Below are 18,481 nucleotides of genomic sequence, written 5' to 3'. Positions count from 1 at the left end.
ACCTGGCGAATTGTCCAGGGTGTACCCTGCGTCTCCAGGATAGGCTCCAGCTTGCCTGTGACCCTGTATAGGATAAGCAGCTACAGATAATGGATGGATGTTAACATGCAGTCTGATATAGAATGTCAAAGCCCCTCCCATGCCAGGACTTGGTCTTCCCAGGAAGTCTCCTGTCCCAGTACTAACCAGGACCTTAAGGCACATTGGGCGGTGCCAATTTCTGTTTCTATAGCCCTCGGCCTCTCACCTATTACATAACTAGGGTTACAGTGAGGGCCAGTCCTCTGATAACTGTGAGAATGTGACTCCCTACTCATATCTGTATTGCAGCGTGCCTCTCCAAATGGCACTTTGGTATGACCCATGTAGAACTCGCAATCTCCCAGTCGAGAGGCGGACACGCTAACCACTAGGCCAGCTTGCGGTGGTATAGAGTGTAGCCATGATTTGATTGCAATCATCAAGTAATAAAAATGCTGAAATTGGACAATGTAAATCCAGCTTAATGGATATTGATCATTATAACGAAAGCTAGAGCCTCAATTTAAATTTGCATATGGCACAAAATAACTATTTTTCTTCGAAACTAATTCTTGATAAACCGTGATCATATCATCATGTGTGATGAAAACATTTAGGCCAAGTTTACATTAGACCGTATCTGTCTCGTTTTCTTCGCGGATGCACTGTCCGTTTACATTAAAACGCCGGGAAACGGGAATCCGCCAGCGTCCACGTATTCAATCCAGATCGTGTCTGGTCCGGTGCTGTGTAAACATTGAGAATACGCGGATACGCTGTGCTGAGCTCTAGCTGGCGTCGTCATTGGACAACGTCACTGTGACATCCACCTTCCTGATTCACTGGCGTTGGTCATGTGATGCGACTGCTGAAAAACGGCGCGGACTTCCGCCTTGTATCACCTTTCATTAAAAAGAGTATAAAAGTATGAAAATACTGCAAATACTGATGCAAATACTGCCCATTGTGTAGTTATGATTGTCTTTAGGCTTGCCATCCTTCCACTTGCAAGTGGTAAGTGATATGCGCTGGGATCACACACACAGCGGCTCAGTCCCGAATCACTGCTCGTGCGCTATACTCGCGCACTCTGTGAGCTGCGCAGGGCCGGAGTGCGCACCCTCCAGAGGGCACTCGCTGTTCAGGGCGGAGTGATTTGGAGCGCAGGATGCCTGCGGAGCCGAGCGTATCCGTGTATTGGCGTTGCTGTGTGCACGCGAATCGTGTATTGGTGTTGCTGTGTGCACACTAATCGTTTTAAAAACGTTAATCTGATGATCCGCTGAGACGGTCTAATGTAAACCCCACCTTAGCTTTGCAAAAAAAGAAACCTCACAGAAACTTGTGCTGTATTTGGAATTAATTGTATCCCCATTCATTGTTCTTGGAAATACATTGGTTTTCATTGCCTTGGGACAAATTTAATGAATAAACCATCTTTAACTAAATGCCCATTAGGTTGCCAATATAGTATTTTATTTCTTGGGATACTATGTGGGCTGTTTTTCTGGTTTCCTGGCCACTGACAACATCATTTAAAAGGCTTTAGAGGCCAGAATGTGCTCCTTTCTTACTTATTTTCTTACATAAATGTACCTGTGTTGCAGTAGGTTTCTAAAACTTTTCAAGGTTGGCAGATATGAAATCTCGCTGAGATTTTCAGCGAGAACTGGCTGTGACCATGTATTTCTTACCTCTTTGGTCTATAATTACGTGCTCGACAAAACCATTCAACTGTTCCAGACTCCATGGCAACAGGAACAGTTTTAAGTAATGAGTAAGTGTTTGGAGTGAAAGGTTGACCATAGGTATGCGCACCATTAATGATTGCCGAGATCAGATGAGAAAAGGAATGGATGTCGATTGCCACTTTTCTACCCCGAACCTGTGGCCTGTCACAGCAGGGACTGAGCTACAGGGTCAAATTCTTATCCCCAGTGTCTTGGTAGACCTTTTACTAAAAGTGTGTAAGTAAGTATGGCCACAGAGGTAACCTACCACTTGCACCGTACCTAACCGTCCATTTCAGCCTATGTCACGCCCTCTGGAACCTTCTTGATTGCTGACAGCTTATCCAGCTGAGAGAAGTTGCTAGCAGGAAGCAGACCATTTTTCTGCCAGCACTTAAATGAAGGAAGGCCTTTTGTGCTTTTTTTAAATAACATAATTGCCAAAACTCCCTTGTCAGTTATCAGAGACTCTTAATAAGCTGAAGGCCAGAATTACACAAGGAAAATACCTTCACAGTTGAGGCATCATCCTCCCTGAGCCCAGCAATGACAACACATCAAAGTGTACAATGGACTTTAAACTGCCATCTTAAATGATGTAGACTGGCAGACTTTCATTTAAAGTAAAAGCCCCTTGAGATGATTTGGCAGCCTTGTTAAAGTGGCACTCTAAAGAACCCTTTAAGTCAGATTTCTCCACTCCTTTCCAAGAGACATGATTCAGAGACATTAAAGATATATTTGCACATTATATCATTAGGACCTGTGGCTTGATATATACTAATGTGAATAATAGGAGAACCAGAATTGAACAAACATTCCTCTAATACTCTACTACCACTTGGTTGTTCTCTGCATACCGTACATCTGTTAGGTTTCTCCCCCGAATGTACCCGCATGTGGATTAGGAGTTTGTAACGAGCATTGAAAGGCTTGTGTCTGCGTGGACACCCTGCCCAGAAGCAGATGAAGTCCTCTCCTTTGCGCTGATCAATATGTAGTTTCTCGATATGCTTGACCAGCTCCTCTTGGTGACTGTATGTGGCACTACAATCCAGCCAACGGCAACAGTGTCCTCCATTAAAATCATCAAGCTCCCCCTCTTCCTCCTCTAACATTGGGCATAGAGCCAGGGGCAAAACACCAGATTTGTCTGTAGGAGGAATAAAACGTGGGTCTGCGGGATTCTGAGTGCACCCAATGTGGCCATTTGGTAGTCGGTGTACATGGTGGGAGTGATAGGGTGGTGGAGGTCCCCTAGGTGGGCTTGGGGACCTAACGATGGCTGAAATTTCAAATTGAAGGTGTGTAGTGCTTTCCCGAATGTTGTGATGAGGAACATTATCTCCTGCTGCAATGTTACTTATCAGAATTTCCTGTCCTGGCAGAAGCTGATGCTCCACTACTAGATTAGTTCCTCCTATTGGGCTGTCATGTGCACCCCGTTCTTCTAACTTCTGCATGCTGAGACTTACTCTCTCAGAATGGTGGTTGCTTGTTAAGGTCTGACCAAAAGTGGAACTGACCTTGGGACAAGGATATCCAAAGCTGGGATTGGGAATACAGCTTCCCCGGACCCCCAAAAGATGCCCACATACATCAGACTGCAGTGGTGAGGGAGTAGGCTGTGATGCTGGAGAACTTTGGGAACCGATTATGTATGCCACCAAAGAGGTTGGTGATGTCCGAATAATGGAGTTTAAGTCAATGCCAATGCCATCAGACAGAGGGGAGATGGAGAGGGCTCTTTTTTTGGAACGACTGGATTGGCGGGGGCTGCTGATGTCTTCCTTAAACAGGTAAGCAGGAAGTGAAGTTGGATTGGAGCTACTCGTGGCTCCAGACATGGCAGTACCTGGTGGGAGGTTCAGAAGGTCTGATCCTTCAGCTGTCTGGTTAAAGATGCTCTGCTGACCTAGTGGTGGCAGCACACGATAGCCATAGGGCCAGTCCAACTTGCTGCTGCGTATTGATTGGCTCTCAGCGATGCTCAGGGTGGTGGAAGCCAGGGACTCTCTGGACAACACAGACCTGCACCAGAACATTTACACAAGTGTGAGATCTGTTCCTCACTTACATCAATATGGTTTAATTAAAAACAACAACAACCACCTGTGAATTTTTGCTACTTCTTTCGACACCTGGCATCTCTTGCCGTTTCTGAACTAGTTTACCTGGCATCTGTGAAGGGCACAAAAAGGCCCAGAGATGGAGGAGGGCAGTGCGAAGCAGAAGTTTGGATCGTGGACACTGGACTCACACTCTGTACAACCATAGCACTGCTTGTCTCTGACAGGTTTGATTTACCATACTCGCCCAACAGCTTTCTATTGGTCCTGAATGAGTGAGAACCTGTGAAGAACAACAGAGGATTTGTGTTTATTGTACAAAATGCTAATTCCAGTCTTACTTTCTATAATACGAATCAGGTCTTGTCTATCATCCCAGAGATTAATGATTAAAAATGCAGACTAATAGAGAACAAAAACAACCCAGTGGTTCTATGTAAGTTAATGTTAAACCTAATGAACCTTGAATAAAATGCAACCATCAACTTTTCACAAGCATAATCTTTCCTAAAGTCATGGATAGGGCATTTAGTCAGTTCTTTAAAACAACAAATATGTCTCACAAGTCAGGCATAGTAGTTTCATCCCACCATTCTTTAAAGACGGTAATAAACACCCATAGAAATTCTAAAAGGACAAAAATGCTCACATTTCAACCATTTTCTATAAACGATGTCGAAGTTACTGGAAGAATGATACACAACAGGATGTCTTTTTGATTTCTGTTAAAAAAGAAACATGCATACTCGTGAAATTCCTTTCTGATCTGTTAATCAGTAACCAATTTGGACCCAAAAAGCAGAAGACACTGGGCTATGGGATAATATTACAGTGAAGTCAAATATAAATTCCAGTATGTAACTGAGCAGTGCACTCAGTTTGGGAAGACAAGATTTGTGATCTGAAATTGAATGGAAAACACATCTTCAATTATACGAATAACGCTGAAATGTCAAGGAAATTTTATGTTTGTTCCAAAAGTTATATACCGGTACATATATCAGAGCTTGTCAGCCCCCTTACATGCTGGTGGCCAGATGTGTATTTATGTTGTATTATGGAACATATTGAGTGGCAAAGTTATGCTGTTAAAAAAAATGATGAGGATGTTGAACTGTCCTGTATCTCTTGGGGACCATCAAGTCTCATGTTCCAGATCACTGGGCTGAGAAATGTGGAAACAGTGAGGAATCAGTGAAGGTAGAAAAACTGTATTTTCCTTCGAACTAGACACTGCTGAATTATGAATGATATAAATTATGAACCTCAGCTACGCTTTCATGTGGACCAATATGGTTGTATAGTATTTAATCAGGGAGAAACTTGAAACTGGTCTTTCTTTCTTTCTTTCTTTCTTTCTTTCTTTCTTTTTTTTGCTTTACTGTCATCTGCATATGGAAAAAATGTACGTCAGCATCAGTGTTTCAGTTTCTTACCTTTGACGCCACTCTGTGAGCCATTTAATCTCGCTGTATTGGAATTGCCAGGTGGACGAGGAAGTGAAGACACTTGCTGCCATGAAGTTTGTGGGACGTTGAAGGTGCCATGATGCTTCCTGTTGGTCAGCACTTGCCTACGCAGGCTCAGAGCAGGTAGAAGCACCGTACTTCCAGGTCCCACAGCTCCGGTGCCCATTCCACTGCCAGAACATGGGGTTCCCTGGTTTGAGGAAGTTCGGGAACTACCAGCATGCACTCGGATGTGTGGTACCTGCTGCCCAGTTATGGCACCCAGAGATTTTGGCATGCTGGTGGGTGAGACTAGGAGGTTGCAGCCTTTTCCATTCATTTCCCTCAGTTCTGCTTCAGGAAAAAAAACCAAAGGGCCAAAGGTGTCATGCTGTGAAGACATGTCAACGTTGTCAGAATAGCAGCGATTGTAGCACGTGGACATTATGTTGATGGGCTTTTAAGATGCAGCGGGTAGCATTTCCATCTCACAGCTTCAGTTCGAACCCGAGCTCGGGTTTCCATCTCTGCAGAGTTCTGTATGGTTTCTCCATATTCGCTCGGGTTTCCTCCTATCCACCGGAAAGTGGATTGGCTACACTAAATTGCCCCTATGTGTGGTGTGTGCATGATGGACTGCGAAAAGGATGGTATCACATTCAAGGTTCAAGGTGTATTCCTGCCTCGTGTCCAGTGTTCCCAAGATAGGATCCGGATCCACTGCGACCCTGACCAGAGTGAATGAATGAAATATGTTTGGTTTTTTTAAATAATCACATCAGTGTGTACATGCATGGTGTTAATATTTACATTATGCAAAGTAGAATAAAGATTTCATTCATTTTCAGAAGCTGTTTTATCCAGATCAGGCTTGTGGTGGATCTGGAGCCAATCCCGGGATGATAACACAAGTGTAAGGAAGGAAAACATCTGGATAGGATAGGACACCAGTCTATCACAGGAAGTAATGCACACACTCGTGTTTTTTTTTTAGAGGAGCGAAGAAACCAGAGAACCCAAAAGAAACATACGCAGACATGAGGAGAACGTGCAAAATTCTACACGGACAGTAACCTGAGCTCAGGATTGAAACTATGTGGTAGCAACATTATCCGCTTTACCACCTTGCCACCTGGAATCGAGATTTCTTTTATTTTGATTTTCATCCAGTTTCTCTTTTGAGTCATGTATTCAGGAACTCCACTCCTGATTTCTTCATTTGAAATTAATTGAACTGAATAATATGGACATTGCTATCATCATGTCCAAATAGTCCAAAACATCATGTCCAAATAGTCCAAAACACTACCTTACTGATTAGTAGATGAGGTTGAAGTAGTGCACAATTTGGACATACTTTTTAGTATGCGTTTCGGAGAACATCTGCTCTAAAACATCTGCATTACTTTATTTTTATAAAAATATGAGAAAGGTAGCTTTGCAAGATACTACAAATGCATGCATGTATGATATCCTGCCAACATGACAGGACATTTCAGCGTAGGGGAGAAACAAAAAAAAGCGTCTCACCTGTGAAGGACTTCAGGGAGTCTGGAGCTGAACTTTCTCAACTGACAGCGTGTGAGAGAACTTCATGAATCATATTTCACTACAATCATGCGTCGCTGGTTATTGGAGCTCTCTCGCGTCTTTAGAGATAAACAAAAGAAGAGAAAACTTGGAAAGAGAGAAGTTCTGGCATAATTAAACATTAAGCTGTGTGTGTGTGCGCGTGTACGCGCGTCTGTGCAGGAGCGCGCGCACCGTTGCCAGGGGCGGGTAAAGAGTTCAGTGTTTCAGCTCTGGTCACTCTTTACACTTTACACGCTTTCACTCTCACTGCTTCTCACAACTTTAAATAACTCTCAATGACATACTTCCTTTTTTTTTAACTCATTAACCCACACAACCTTGTTTTTTTTAATAACATACCCTGCTTGGCATTTAATTAGGTTCTAATGTAAATTCCATACTGTAACTGGAAACTAAGCAAACAGCTATAGTCTAATGTTTTGCTTCTTATTGTGTACGTATTTTGTACATTTTTATTATTTACATCTTACTGTAGTTGTCGTCAGGGTCATGGTGGATCCTGAACCAATCCCGGGAACACTGGGCACAATGCAGGAGAATTCACCTGCATGCATGATTTTTTTGGACAGTGGGAGGAAACCAGAGAACCCAGAGGAAACTGCACCACTGTACCCTCCCTTATGCATCTGTTTGTGTTATGAGTTTGTTTATTATTAGCTCATCCGGCCCAGAGTGCTTCGTGAGATTATGCCATCATGTGTTGTCCGGCGTCGCCTACATTTCACGAAAATCGCTTCTTCTCTCTCAATTCTTCACTGATTTTTATTCTTTTTGGAAGGAAGGTAGGTCTACCTGGGATGCATGTACAGTGGTGCTTGAAGGTTTGTGAACCCTTTAGAATTTTCTATATTTCTGCATAAATATGACCTAAAACAACATCAGATTTTCACACAAGTCCTAAAAGTAGATCAAGAGAACCAAGTTAAACAAATGAGACAAAAATATTATACTCGGTCATTTATTTATTGAGGAACATGATCCAATATTACATATCTGTGAGCGGCAAAAGTATGTGAACCTCTAGGATTAGCAGTTCATTTGAAGGTGAAATTAGAGTCAGGTGTTTTCAATCAATGGGATGACAATCAGGCGTGAGTGGGCACCCTGTTTTATTTAAAGAACAGGGATCTATCAAAGTCTGATCTTCACAACACATGTTTGTGGAAGTGTATCATGGCACGAACAAAGGAGATTTCTGAGGACCTCAGAAAAAGCGTTGTTGATGCTCATCAGGCAGGAAAAGGTTACAAAACCATCTCTAAAGAGTTTGGACTCCACCAATCCCCAGTCAGACAGATTGTGTACAAATGGAGGAAATTCAAGACCATTGTTACCCTCCCCAGGAGTGGTCGACCAACAAAGATCACTCCAAGAGCAAGGCGTGTAATAGTCAGTGAGGTCACAAAGGACCCCAGGGTAACTGAAGGCCTCTCTCGCATTGGCTAATGTTAATGTTCATGAGTCCACCATCAGGAGAACACTGAACAACAATAGTGTGCATGGTAGGGTTGCAAGGAGAAAGCCACTGCTCTCCAAAAAGAACATTGCTGCTCGTCTGCAGTTTGCTAAAGATCACATGGACAAGCCAGAAGGCTATTGGAAAAATGTTTTGTGGATGGATGAGACCAAAACAGAATTTTTTGGTTTAAATGAGAAGCGTTATGTTTGGAGAAAGGAAAACACTGCATTCCAGCATAAGAACCTTATCCCATCTGTGAAACATGGTGGTGGTAGTATCATGGTTTGGGCCTGTTTTGCTGCATCTGGGCCAGGATGACTTGCCATCATTGATGGAACAATGAATTCTAAATTATACCAGCGAATTCTAAAGGAAAATGTCAGGACATCTGTCCATGAACTGAATCTCAAGAGAAGGTGGGTCATGCAGCAAGACAACGACCCTAAGCGCACAAGTCATTCTACCAAAGAATGGTTAAAGAAGAATAAAGTTAATGTTTTGGAATGGCCAAGTCAAAGTCCTGACCTTAATCCAATGGAAATGTTGTGGACGGACCTGAAGCGAGCAGTTCATGTGAGGAAACCCACCAACATCCCAGAGTTGAAGCTGTTCTGTATGGAGGAATGGGCTAAAATTCCTCCAAGCCGGTGTGCAGGACTGATCAACAGTTACTGGAAACGTTTAGTTGCAGTTATTGCTGCACAAGGGGGTCACACCAGATACTGAAAGCAAAGGTTCACATACTTTTACCACTCACAGATATGTAATATTGGATCATTTTCCTCAATAAATAAATGGCCGAGTATAATATTTTTGTCTCATTTGTTTAACTGAGTTCTCTTTATCTACTTTTAGGACTTGTGTGAAATTCTGATGATGTTTTAGGTCATATTTATGCAGAAATATAGAAAATTCTAAAGGGTTCACAAACTTTCAAGCACCACTGTAGCTTCTACACAAATTTACATAATTGCAATTAATAATGAAGATATGGAGTAATTAATCAATCAATCCCTAACAATCAGTTTCCACACAAATCGCTTCTTCTCTCTCAATTTTTCACCGATTTTGATTCTTTCTAGCATGAAGGTAGGGGTACCTAGGGTGCATATAACTTCTACCCAGACTTGCTTAATTACAATTATTAATGAAGTTATGGACTAATTAAGCCTTAATAAGCAGTTCAACAAAAATCGCTTCTTCTCGGTCAATTCCTCACCATTTTGGATTCTTTCTGGTAAATACATCCGTATTCCTAGGATGTATATCACTTCTATATATAGCTTGTATATAGTGTATATAGCTTGCAACATTTATTGCACAAGGTGGCCCACTTTAGATTGTTCCTTCTGGACTAGACGGGGCCGGCGTGAGCTACGCCGTCACTGACGGTCTTGTTTCCTTTCTATGTTATAGTTTGACATTTTAGGTGGCACAGTGGTGTAGTGGTTAGCGCTGTCGCCTCACAGCAAAAAGGTTCTGGGTTCGAGCTCAATGGCCGACGGGGGCCTTTCTGTATGGAGTTTCCATGTTCTCCCCGTGTCCGCGTGGGTTTCCTCCGGGTCCTCCGGTTTCCCCGACAGTCCAAAGACATGCAGGTTAGGTTAACTGGTGACTCTAAATTGACCGTAGGTGTGAATGTGAGTGTGAATGGTTGTCTGTGTCTATGTGTCGGCCCTGTGATGACCTGGCGACTTGTCCAGGGTGTACCCCGCCTCTCACCCACAGTCAGCTGGGATAGGCTCCAGCTTGCCTGCAACCCTGCACAGGATAAGCGGTTATAGATAATGGATGGATGGATGGAGTTTGACATTTGAATTTGTATTCTGCTTGACAGGCCAAAAAAAAAAAATTCATGCTAATATTTCGTTGGACTTTATGCAACGTCACGAAATTTATTTCCATCCAGAGTTGCACTGATTTTTTTTTGCCGAGATCTTTTCTTGATGACGGGAGTCTAATTACTCTGTAAAGGCTTCTCCAGCACATCCCAAAAACTTTCAGTGAGGTTAAGGTCAGGACTTTGTGGCAGCCAATTCATGTGTGAAAATGATTCCTAATGCTTCCTGAACCACTCTTTCAAATTTGAGCCCTAATTTTATGCCTGTGCCATCAGAGAAGAAAAATCCACTGATGTGATAACCTGGTCATTCAGAACATTAAAGTAGTCAGCTGACTTCATTTTATTGCCCCATAACATTGCTGAGCCTCAACCTGACCAACTGAAGCAATCCCAAATCATGTGTAGTGATCCCAGAGTCTTGCATAGTGGCCACTATGCATGATGGGTGCATCACTTCATGTGCTTCCCTTCTTACCCTGACACGCCCGTCACTCAGGAATAAGGTCAGTCTGAACTTATCAAACCACATGACCTTTTTCCATTGCTCCAGAGTCTAAGACTTTTGCACAGGACTATACACACACACTCTGCAACAAGTGAAGCTACATCTACATTATCCAATTTACTAGGCCAAGTTATCTGCAATGAGACTGTTATTGCTGGTGATTTGAACTGGGACTGGTTGACGCTTGCATCAGATACATTTAGGCCCTGTCCACACGGCAACGGATTCAGGTGACTCCGATACAATTGCTTATCGTTTAGGCCTGGCGTCCACACGGCACCGGCGTTTTGGGTGCCCAAAACGCAATCTTTTTGAGAACGGGTTCCAGAGTGGAAAGATCTGGCAACGTTGCCGTTGTGAAGTCGTCTGGATGAGTAGAACGGATTTGTTTACAATGACGTTACAACCACATGACTGTGAGTGCTTCATGCCAGGTAGAAGTGTAACGAACTCGATGCGAGTTGTCAACAAATCCTATAACTTGGTTCATGAAACGCGCTTACAAAATATTTTCACTGTGAATATTTATTGTGTAATGGTGCAGAGAGAGAGAGAGAGAGAGACTCTGCCCTTAGGGCAGAGTCAATCCTGCCAGCAAAAATAGGGAAAAAAAGGAGCGATCTCACCTCTTAAGATGTTGGTTTAAGTCCGACAATACATTCCTCAAAAAGGGCGTAGAAGAGCAAATGAATCCATCAACGTGTAGCATTCAATTTATTCCGGACCATTAAAGACGCCGCCTTCCGTGTAGAATCATACGTCATCCTCGCCGCCATATTGGATAGGTCAAAGCGGAGAATAAAGATTAGCTGCGTTTAACTGTACCAACAGGTTTGCCGTCCAAACGAGATCACATGGGATTACCTTTCACAGGTGAGACTGGAAAAATACTTTTCATTGTATTTGGTCATTATAATGTAATTTTACGAACAGATTTTCCTGACTTTGTGGCTAATATGAAGTCTCGCGCATAATAGTTTATGCACATGCGTCCTTACTTCTTCTATTGTTCTGGTGTCTCCGAAGGGACCGTCTTACAGCGCCCCTAGAGGTGTGGCATGTGTATTGCATCATTTTCAGCAAGCGTTGCGTTGCCATATGGACCTGATATTTTACTGATCGTTGCCCATTTGGACGCGATATATTTTTAAATAACATCTCGTTGCCGTTGTCGTGTGGATGTAGCCTAAGGCTACGTTTACATTACGTCGAATCAGCGGATCATCAGATTAATGTTCTTAAAATGATTCGCGTTTACACTAAAACCGTTAGCCGTGCACACAGCAACACCAATACGCGGATACGCTCGGCTCCGCAGGCATCCTGCGCTCCAAATCACTCCGCCCTGAACAGCGAGTGCCCTCTGGAGGGTGTGCACTCCGGCCCTGCGCAGCTCACAGAGCGCGCGAGTGAAGTGAACAAGCCACGATTCGGGACTGAGCCGCTGTGTGTGAGATCCCAGCGCATATCACTTATTACTTGCAAGTGGAAGGATGGCAAGCCTAAAGACAATCATAACTACACAATGGGCAGTATTTGCATCAGTATTTGCAGTATTTTCATACTTTTATACTCTTTAATGAAAGGTGATACAAGGCGGAAGTCTGCGCCGTTTTTCAGCAGTCGCGTCACATGACCAACGCCAGCGAATCAGGAAGGTGGATGTCACAGTGACGTTGTCCAATGAGACGCCAGCTAGAGCTCAGCACAGCGTATTCGCGTATTCTCAATGTTTACACAGCACCGGAGCTGATACGATCTAGATTGAATACGTGGACGCTGGCGGATTCCCGTTTCCCCGCTTTTTCAGGGGGGTTAATGTAAACGGACAGTGCATCCGCGAAGAAAACGAGACAGATACGGTCTAGTGTAAACGTAGCCTAAATCTAACACAATTAATTAACACTCCTACGAGGCCAAATCCTAAATATCCTGAGAAATCATCACTCATTGATATAATCTTGACCAATGCCCCTTGTAAATACTCTACAATAGGTGTTTTTGCAAATAATGTGAGTGATCACTGTGTGATTGCTGCTGTTAGGGATGCTAAGGTACCCAAGTTGAAACCTCGTTTTGTTGAGAGGCGAAATATGAAAATGTTTGTTGAACAGGGTTTTTTGCATGATCTATTCTTTGTTGATTGGAATAGAGTTGCCTTGACAGATAATGTAGAAGTAGCCTTGTCCTTTTTTCAGAACAATTTTCTGAGCATTCTTAATAGACACGGACCTATTCATAAATTTAGAATTAAAGGGCGGGATAATCCTTGGTTTACCTCAGAGATCTCTAACTTACTTCACGAGAGAAATGTGGCCTGGGCTAAAGCTAGGAAATTAAATGCTAAAGAAGACTGGCTTCATTTTAGACAGCTGAGAAATAGATTTACCTCACAATTTAGAAAAGCAAAAGCTGAATTTTATCTTTCTGAGACAGCGAGGAATCTAAATGACCCCAAGAAATTTTGGCAAACCATTAAGTCACTATCTACATCTACTAAACCAACAGGTCTTCCTTTGTCCTTGGTCATGAATGGTGTGACTAGTTCTGACAAATTAGAAATGTTAAACTGTTTTAATGAACACTTTATATCCTCTGGATTCTTGTTTGATTCTGTTACCCCTGTAACCCTCGTGGGGTTGGAGACTGAAACAGATATTTTTACTACTGTTGACAATAGTTTCTGTTTTAGCCCCTTTTCTATTTCTAGTGTTCACAAAGCCCTGAGAGAATTAAATCCCCGAAAACCTGCTGGTCCAGATCATTTGGAACCTTTCTTCTTGAAATTAGCAGCGGATATTATAGCTGAACCTGTTACACATATTTTTAATCGTTCACTGGTCACTAACATAATTCCCAAGGTATGGAAATCTGCCTATGTCTTACCACTTTTAAAAGGAGGTGACCCAGCCATGCCCAATAACTATAGACCCATATCTAAACTTTCAGCCTTGGCTAAAGTATATGAATCATTAATCAGTGAGCAAGTGAAAGAGTACCTAGTCACTCAGTCAGTATTATCTAGGCATCAGTCTGGTTTTAGGAAAAATCATAGCACTACAACTGCAGCTATTAAAGTGGTAAATTATATAGTCAAAGCCAGGGCCGTCGACAGGGGGGGACAACCGGGTATTTTGTCCCGGGCCCAGGCATGAGGGGGGGGGGCCCCAGAACTGGTCCCTCATGAAGATGCCATTAATCATTCTGTTTCATTTCAAAATGTGTTGATTTGGGGGAGAAAAATGTGCTATATTTGCATTCAATGAATGATTTCTGGTTCTTTTGCCTTTATTGTCTTCGAAAATAGATTCAAGAACCCACCTACCACCCCTAATGCAGAAATGGTTTGCTCTTTGATTAAGGCGCCAAATAACACGGCACTATTCCATCATAACGCTTCGACAATAAGCGTGCGAGCCCGTTTGCTAACATGCACAAATCAGGAGCAAAGAAAAGAGAAAAAGAGATGAAGAAGCCAAGAGCCTCAGGGGCTCACTGCATAGATATTTTAGAAAAGATTCAGATGATGCAACAGGTGGTGAAGGCAGTGGGGCAGCTGAGCCAGGTAAGACACAGATAACTTTTTTCCAGCCCCGTAATGTAACCCCAGCACGCGCGACACGCCATTCATAATTATAAAGTAGGGGATAGCAGGGTACACTGAGTGAACACTGAAATGCACAGGGCATTGAATTATTTCATAAACATATCGGTTTAATAACACTGTGTTGCATATATCTCAATGAAGCAAAGAATAGCGCATTGGCCCGCAATCATATCCAAATGTTTTAGGCACGCTTGCTGAGCTGCGCTGAGCTGGACTCCAGTTAGCTGAAAGCCCGTGGAACGCTGCCTCTTGTTAATTAAACCTTATTTTGTTGGAAATCATCCCGTGTAGATACGACGGCATGTGAAATTGCCAGCTAGATAGAGTTTAATGTAACGAATGGGCTATCAATGGGGTGTTTTGAGGTTAGTCTGTTGCAAAACATTAAACTTTCGCTTAGACTGGATACTCTTCAAACAATGCCCTTGCTCAAGTGAAAAATGATAGGCCTGTATGAAAAGCGCAATTAATGAAAGTAGCCTAATAAGCCCTAAATGAATAAAACAACCTCTGTTTTATTGTTGTTGCTTACACGTTAAGATTTTGAAATCTTCTCGGTCCAGTTCTATATCCAGGGAACGTTGTAATCCTTTTGGTTTATCCGTAATAAACGTGTCAGCCCCCAGGTCAGATAGGCTAATGTTACGTGGTTGGGAGGGTGTCAATTTTTTTTGTAACATTCTAAATCGAGTACGGAAAGGACGTTTATGAAAAAAAAAGACAAAAAAAATACACTGAAAAACTCACTGTACACATCACTAGTGGCACACACGGACTGGCCATCGGGAGTAGCGGGAGTTTTCCCGGTGGGCCGGCGGAGAAAAAAAAAAAAACAGTTGCGCGCTGGCCTTTAATATGATAAGCAATGTTAACAGTTTCTTTAAGAAACTGTTAACATTGCTTATTACAGTTGCGCGCTGGCCTTTAATATGATAAGCAATGTTAACAGTTTCTTAAAGAAACTGTTAACATTGCTTATCATATTAAAGGCCAGCGCGCAACTGTTTTTTTTTTTTTTTTCTCCACCGGCCCACACTGAACCACCGGCCCACCACTCCCGCTACTCCCAATGGCCAGTCCGTGTGTGATAGTGGTGATGCTTCTATGTTCAGATTTTGGGAAAGCCATAACTCCGTTCTCATTGAGGCCCAGTTCCATCCCGTAAACAATCATTTTGGTTTATCAACTACCTGCGCTCAAACATGTCACAGGAGAGGCTCAATGGGCTGGCTATGCTCTCTATAGAGTGCGAACTTGCAAAGAAGCTGGACTTCAATGACCTTATTGACGACTTTGCCACAGCAAAAGTCCGGCGCATTGCATTTTGCACCTGAATAGTTGCAGACTAAGGAAATGTTCAAACTGTAAATATGTTGAAATGTTGAAATAAAATGGTTGACTGTTATAATGGGCTTGGAATACCTGTTATTTAAGGGTTGGAGTGAATGGAGACTGTGAAAAGAGGGGTTGGGTGTGGGTGGTTGCTGTGTGGCGATGTGCGTGCGTGCGTGCGTATGTGTGTGTGTGTGTGTGGGGGCCCACTCAGATTATTTTGTCCCGGGCCCAGCCAAAGCTGTCAACGGCCCTGGTCAAAGCACTTGATGATAAGAAACGTTGTGTGTCTCTTTTCATTGATCTCTCTAAGGCATTTGATACAGTCGACCATAACATGTTAGTTAAGAGGCTTGTTAGTATAGGAATGTCTCAGCATTCTGTGGGCTGGTTTGTGAACTACCTGACTAATAGAACTCAGGCTACCCAAGCTGAAGGCTTGACGTCACAATTTTTATCAGTCTGCAAAGGAGTCCCACACGGTTCAGTGCTAGGACCACTGCTATTTATTATATATATAAATTGTGTGGGGGAAAATGTTCAGAATGCAACTTTTCATTTTTATGCAGATGATACAGTCATCTACTGTTGTGCGGCTACTGTGAGGAAGGCCTTTGAGTATCTGCAAACTGCTTTTGATAGCATGCAAGTGTTTGGGGACAGGTGTTGACTATCTCAGAAGCTGACCTTGGATTTCTATTATGCCAGTATCAAATGAACAGGAAGTTTGTTTTATCTCAGTATACAGATATTCTTCTTCACACCCAGCGTTCTTGAGAAAGACACCAGCTCCACCCTGACCAGGATAAAGTGGTTACTGAAGATGAATGAAAAGGCTGTTTAAGAGACCAAGACATTTCTACAGTTGCATTAACACTTGTAGACTTATATAAATATAGATCTATATATATTCATACTGTAGATAAACACTGTTGGTGTAAACAGAGGATCGTTTTCCTCAATAAATAAATGACCAAGTATAATATTTTTGTCTCATTTGTTTAACTGGGTTCTCTTGATCTACTTTTAGGACTTGTGTGAAAATCTGATGATGTTTTAGGTCATATTTATGCAGAAATATAGAAAATTCGAAAGGGTTCACAAACTTTCAAGCACCACTGTAGGTGTGAATGTGAGTGTGGCTGGTTGAGAGGAGAAAACCTCTATAGTAATCCAGTAGAAGGCGACGGGAAACCACTACTGTAATGTTCCCTAGAGAATCTGACGGCTGAAGCCGTCCGAGCGGCCACGTCACTGTAGTGATGTGCCAAAACAGATGGATGGATTAAATATTTGGAGTCTGACTGAATGAGTGACCATTGCTAGAAATGTACACATTCATGGTGTTTAATTGTTAAGCAAGGTTCACAACAGATGTCCTGACCTGTCACCCATTCCCCACCCACCCTGCTCTACATCCTGGATGTTCCAAGCATGCTTTTTTTCCCAAGCATAACTGATGTGCCAAACATAAGTGATGCCTGTTTAATGGTCCTTTTCTTTCTGCTGCCGTTGCCTTTCTGCTTGTTTGCCCAGCGAGTGCTACTCCTTGTTGTCATGGCAACTTCATTGTTTATTCTAGGGTGATTTGAGAGGACTTGTTCACGAATGAAGGCTGTGAAAAAATCTGGGCATCTCAAAAACGTAAGTGATATGAAGGATGTACGGTAACAAGTCATGTTATGTGTGTGCTCTAATTCTGTAGCCTTGCAGGCTTGATGATGATGATGATGATGATGATGGGTTTGAAATAAACAATGACCTCCAGTGGGAACTGCTGGGTAGGATGTTAATCATGTATTGAGTGATTCATGGTTGCTTTTCCTAGGCGATGCCAGATGGCTGTCAGATTTCACTCCAAGGTTATTATTATTATTATTATTCTTGTAACAGTGGACCCATTTATCTTTTCCAGGCTTCCTTTGTAATTTTTACTAAACATGGATTTACACCGCATGACTTCGAAATCCTGAAATTGCTCGTCTCCTCATTCAAAAGAAAAGGTCATGTAACGTCTTCATGCCTTCAAAAATGAAGGATGACACTGAAGGCCTTGTCCAGCAGAGTGCAGTATAAGTACAGAAACCAGCCACGCTGGATGAATAGATGGCTGTGATCATTCTTCGATCATCTAATCCTGAACTCCTCACATGCTTCACCCGTGGATGACAGTGCTATTATTGCACTAGAGTGAGAGACTGCGAGGGTGAAGACAGCAAGGGATCATTATAGCTACTGTATCATTTCTGAAAGTGGACAATCATCTTATTCATCTGTTTCTGTGCTAATGAAAGCGACCGCTGATAATTGGCAGCCATGTCGAACGGCGGAGTTCACTTCAAGAAATACAGGCTGTTAATATTCAACCCTTTTCCCAGTCCACATCAAGTGCAAATTGTCAGTCCGGTGTGGCGTCCGCATCGAATGCAAATTGTTAGTCTATTCTGGGGCATGTGGCGTTTGACGCGAGGCAGCTAATCAATTTCTGTGTTTCATTAATTTCTTCATTTCGGTCTCTTTCATTGCACCTGAGCTGTAATCCTTTCACTGAATGTGCTGTTGTGTGGCGAGATTCATCACGAAGCATCCGAAGTGAATGTGAAATCATCTGCGGATTTTTGGAGCGACCTCTCACTCTCACTGCTGCCAGCGAAGCCCGTGGCCTTTCACGACCAAAGGTCTATTCCTCATTACCTGATGCACCATTTTCTCAAGAAGAAACAGCAGCAGGTTTCAAAGTGATTAGCAATACGAGTAACCCCTGCTTTTTAAACATTCAGAGAGCTTCATTCGGTCTAGCATGGCTAATGTCACCCGCTGTGTGAATGTCAAAGTAATGAGCAGCAACAGCTTTGTTCAGAGATTCTCATCAAG

General features: G+C 42.7%; 1 protein-coding gene across 1 annotated transcript in view; it reads right to left on the bottom strand.

Moving 5' to 3' along the window:
• Positions 1-5,608, bottom strand: part of glis3 (GLIS family zinc finger 3) — a 32,566-nt gene extending 26,958 nt beyond the window's left edge. The window contains exons 1-3 of the mRNA XM_060909665.1: positions 5,257-5,608; positions 3,926-4,103; positions 2,612-3,782 (exon numbers count right to left, since the gene is read on the bottom strand). Coding sequence (XP_060765648.1) covers positions 2,612-3,782; positions 3,926-4,103; positions 5,257-5,608 — 1,701 coding nt within the window. The remainder of the gene's footprint in view (positions 1-2,611; positions 3,783-3,925; positions 4,104-5,256) is intronic.
• Between the last annotated feature and the right edge of the window lie 12,873 nt (positions 5,609-18,481).

This window comes from Neoarius graeffei, chromosome 25 (genome assembly GCF_027579695.1).
Source record: "Neoarius graeffei isolate fNeoGra1 chromosome 25, fNeoGra1.pri, whole genome shotgun sequence".
NCBI classification, from domain to species: Eukaryota; Metazoa; Chordata; class Actinopteri; order Siluriformes; family Ariidae; genus Neoarius; species Neoarius graeffei.
The sequence above is the reverse complement of the archived record's forward strand: the minus strand, read 5'-3'. Positions and strand labels throughout refer to the sequence as shown.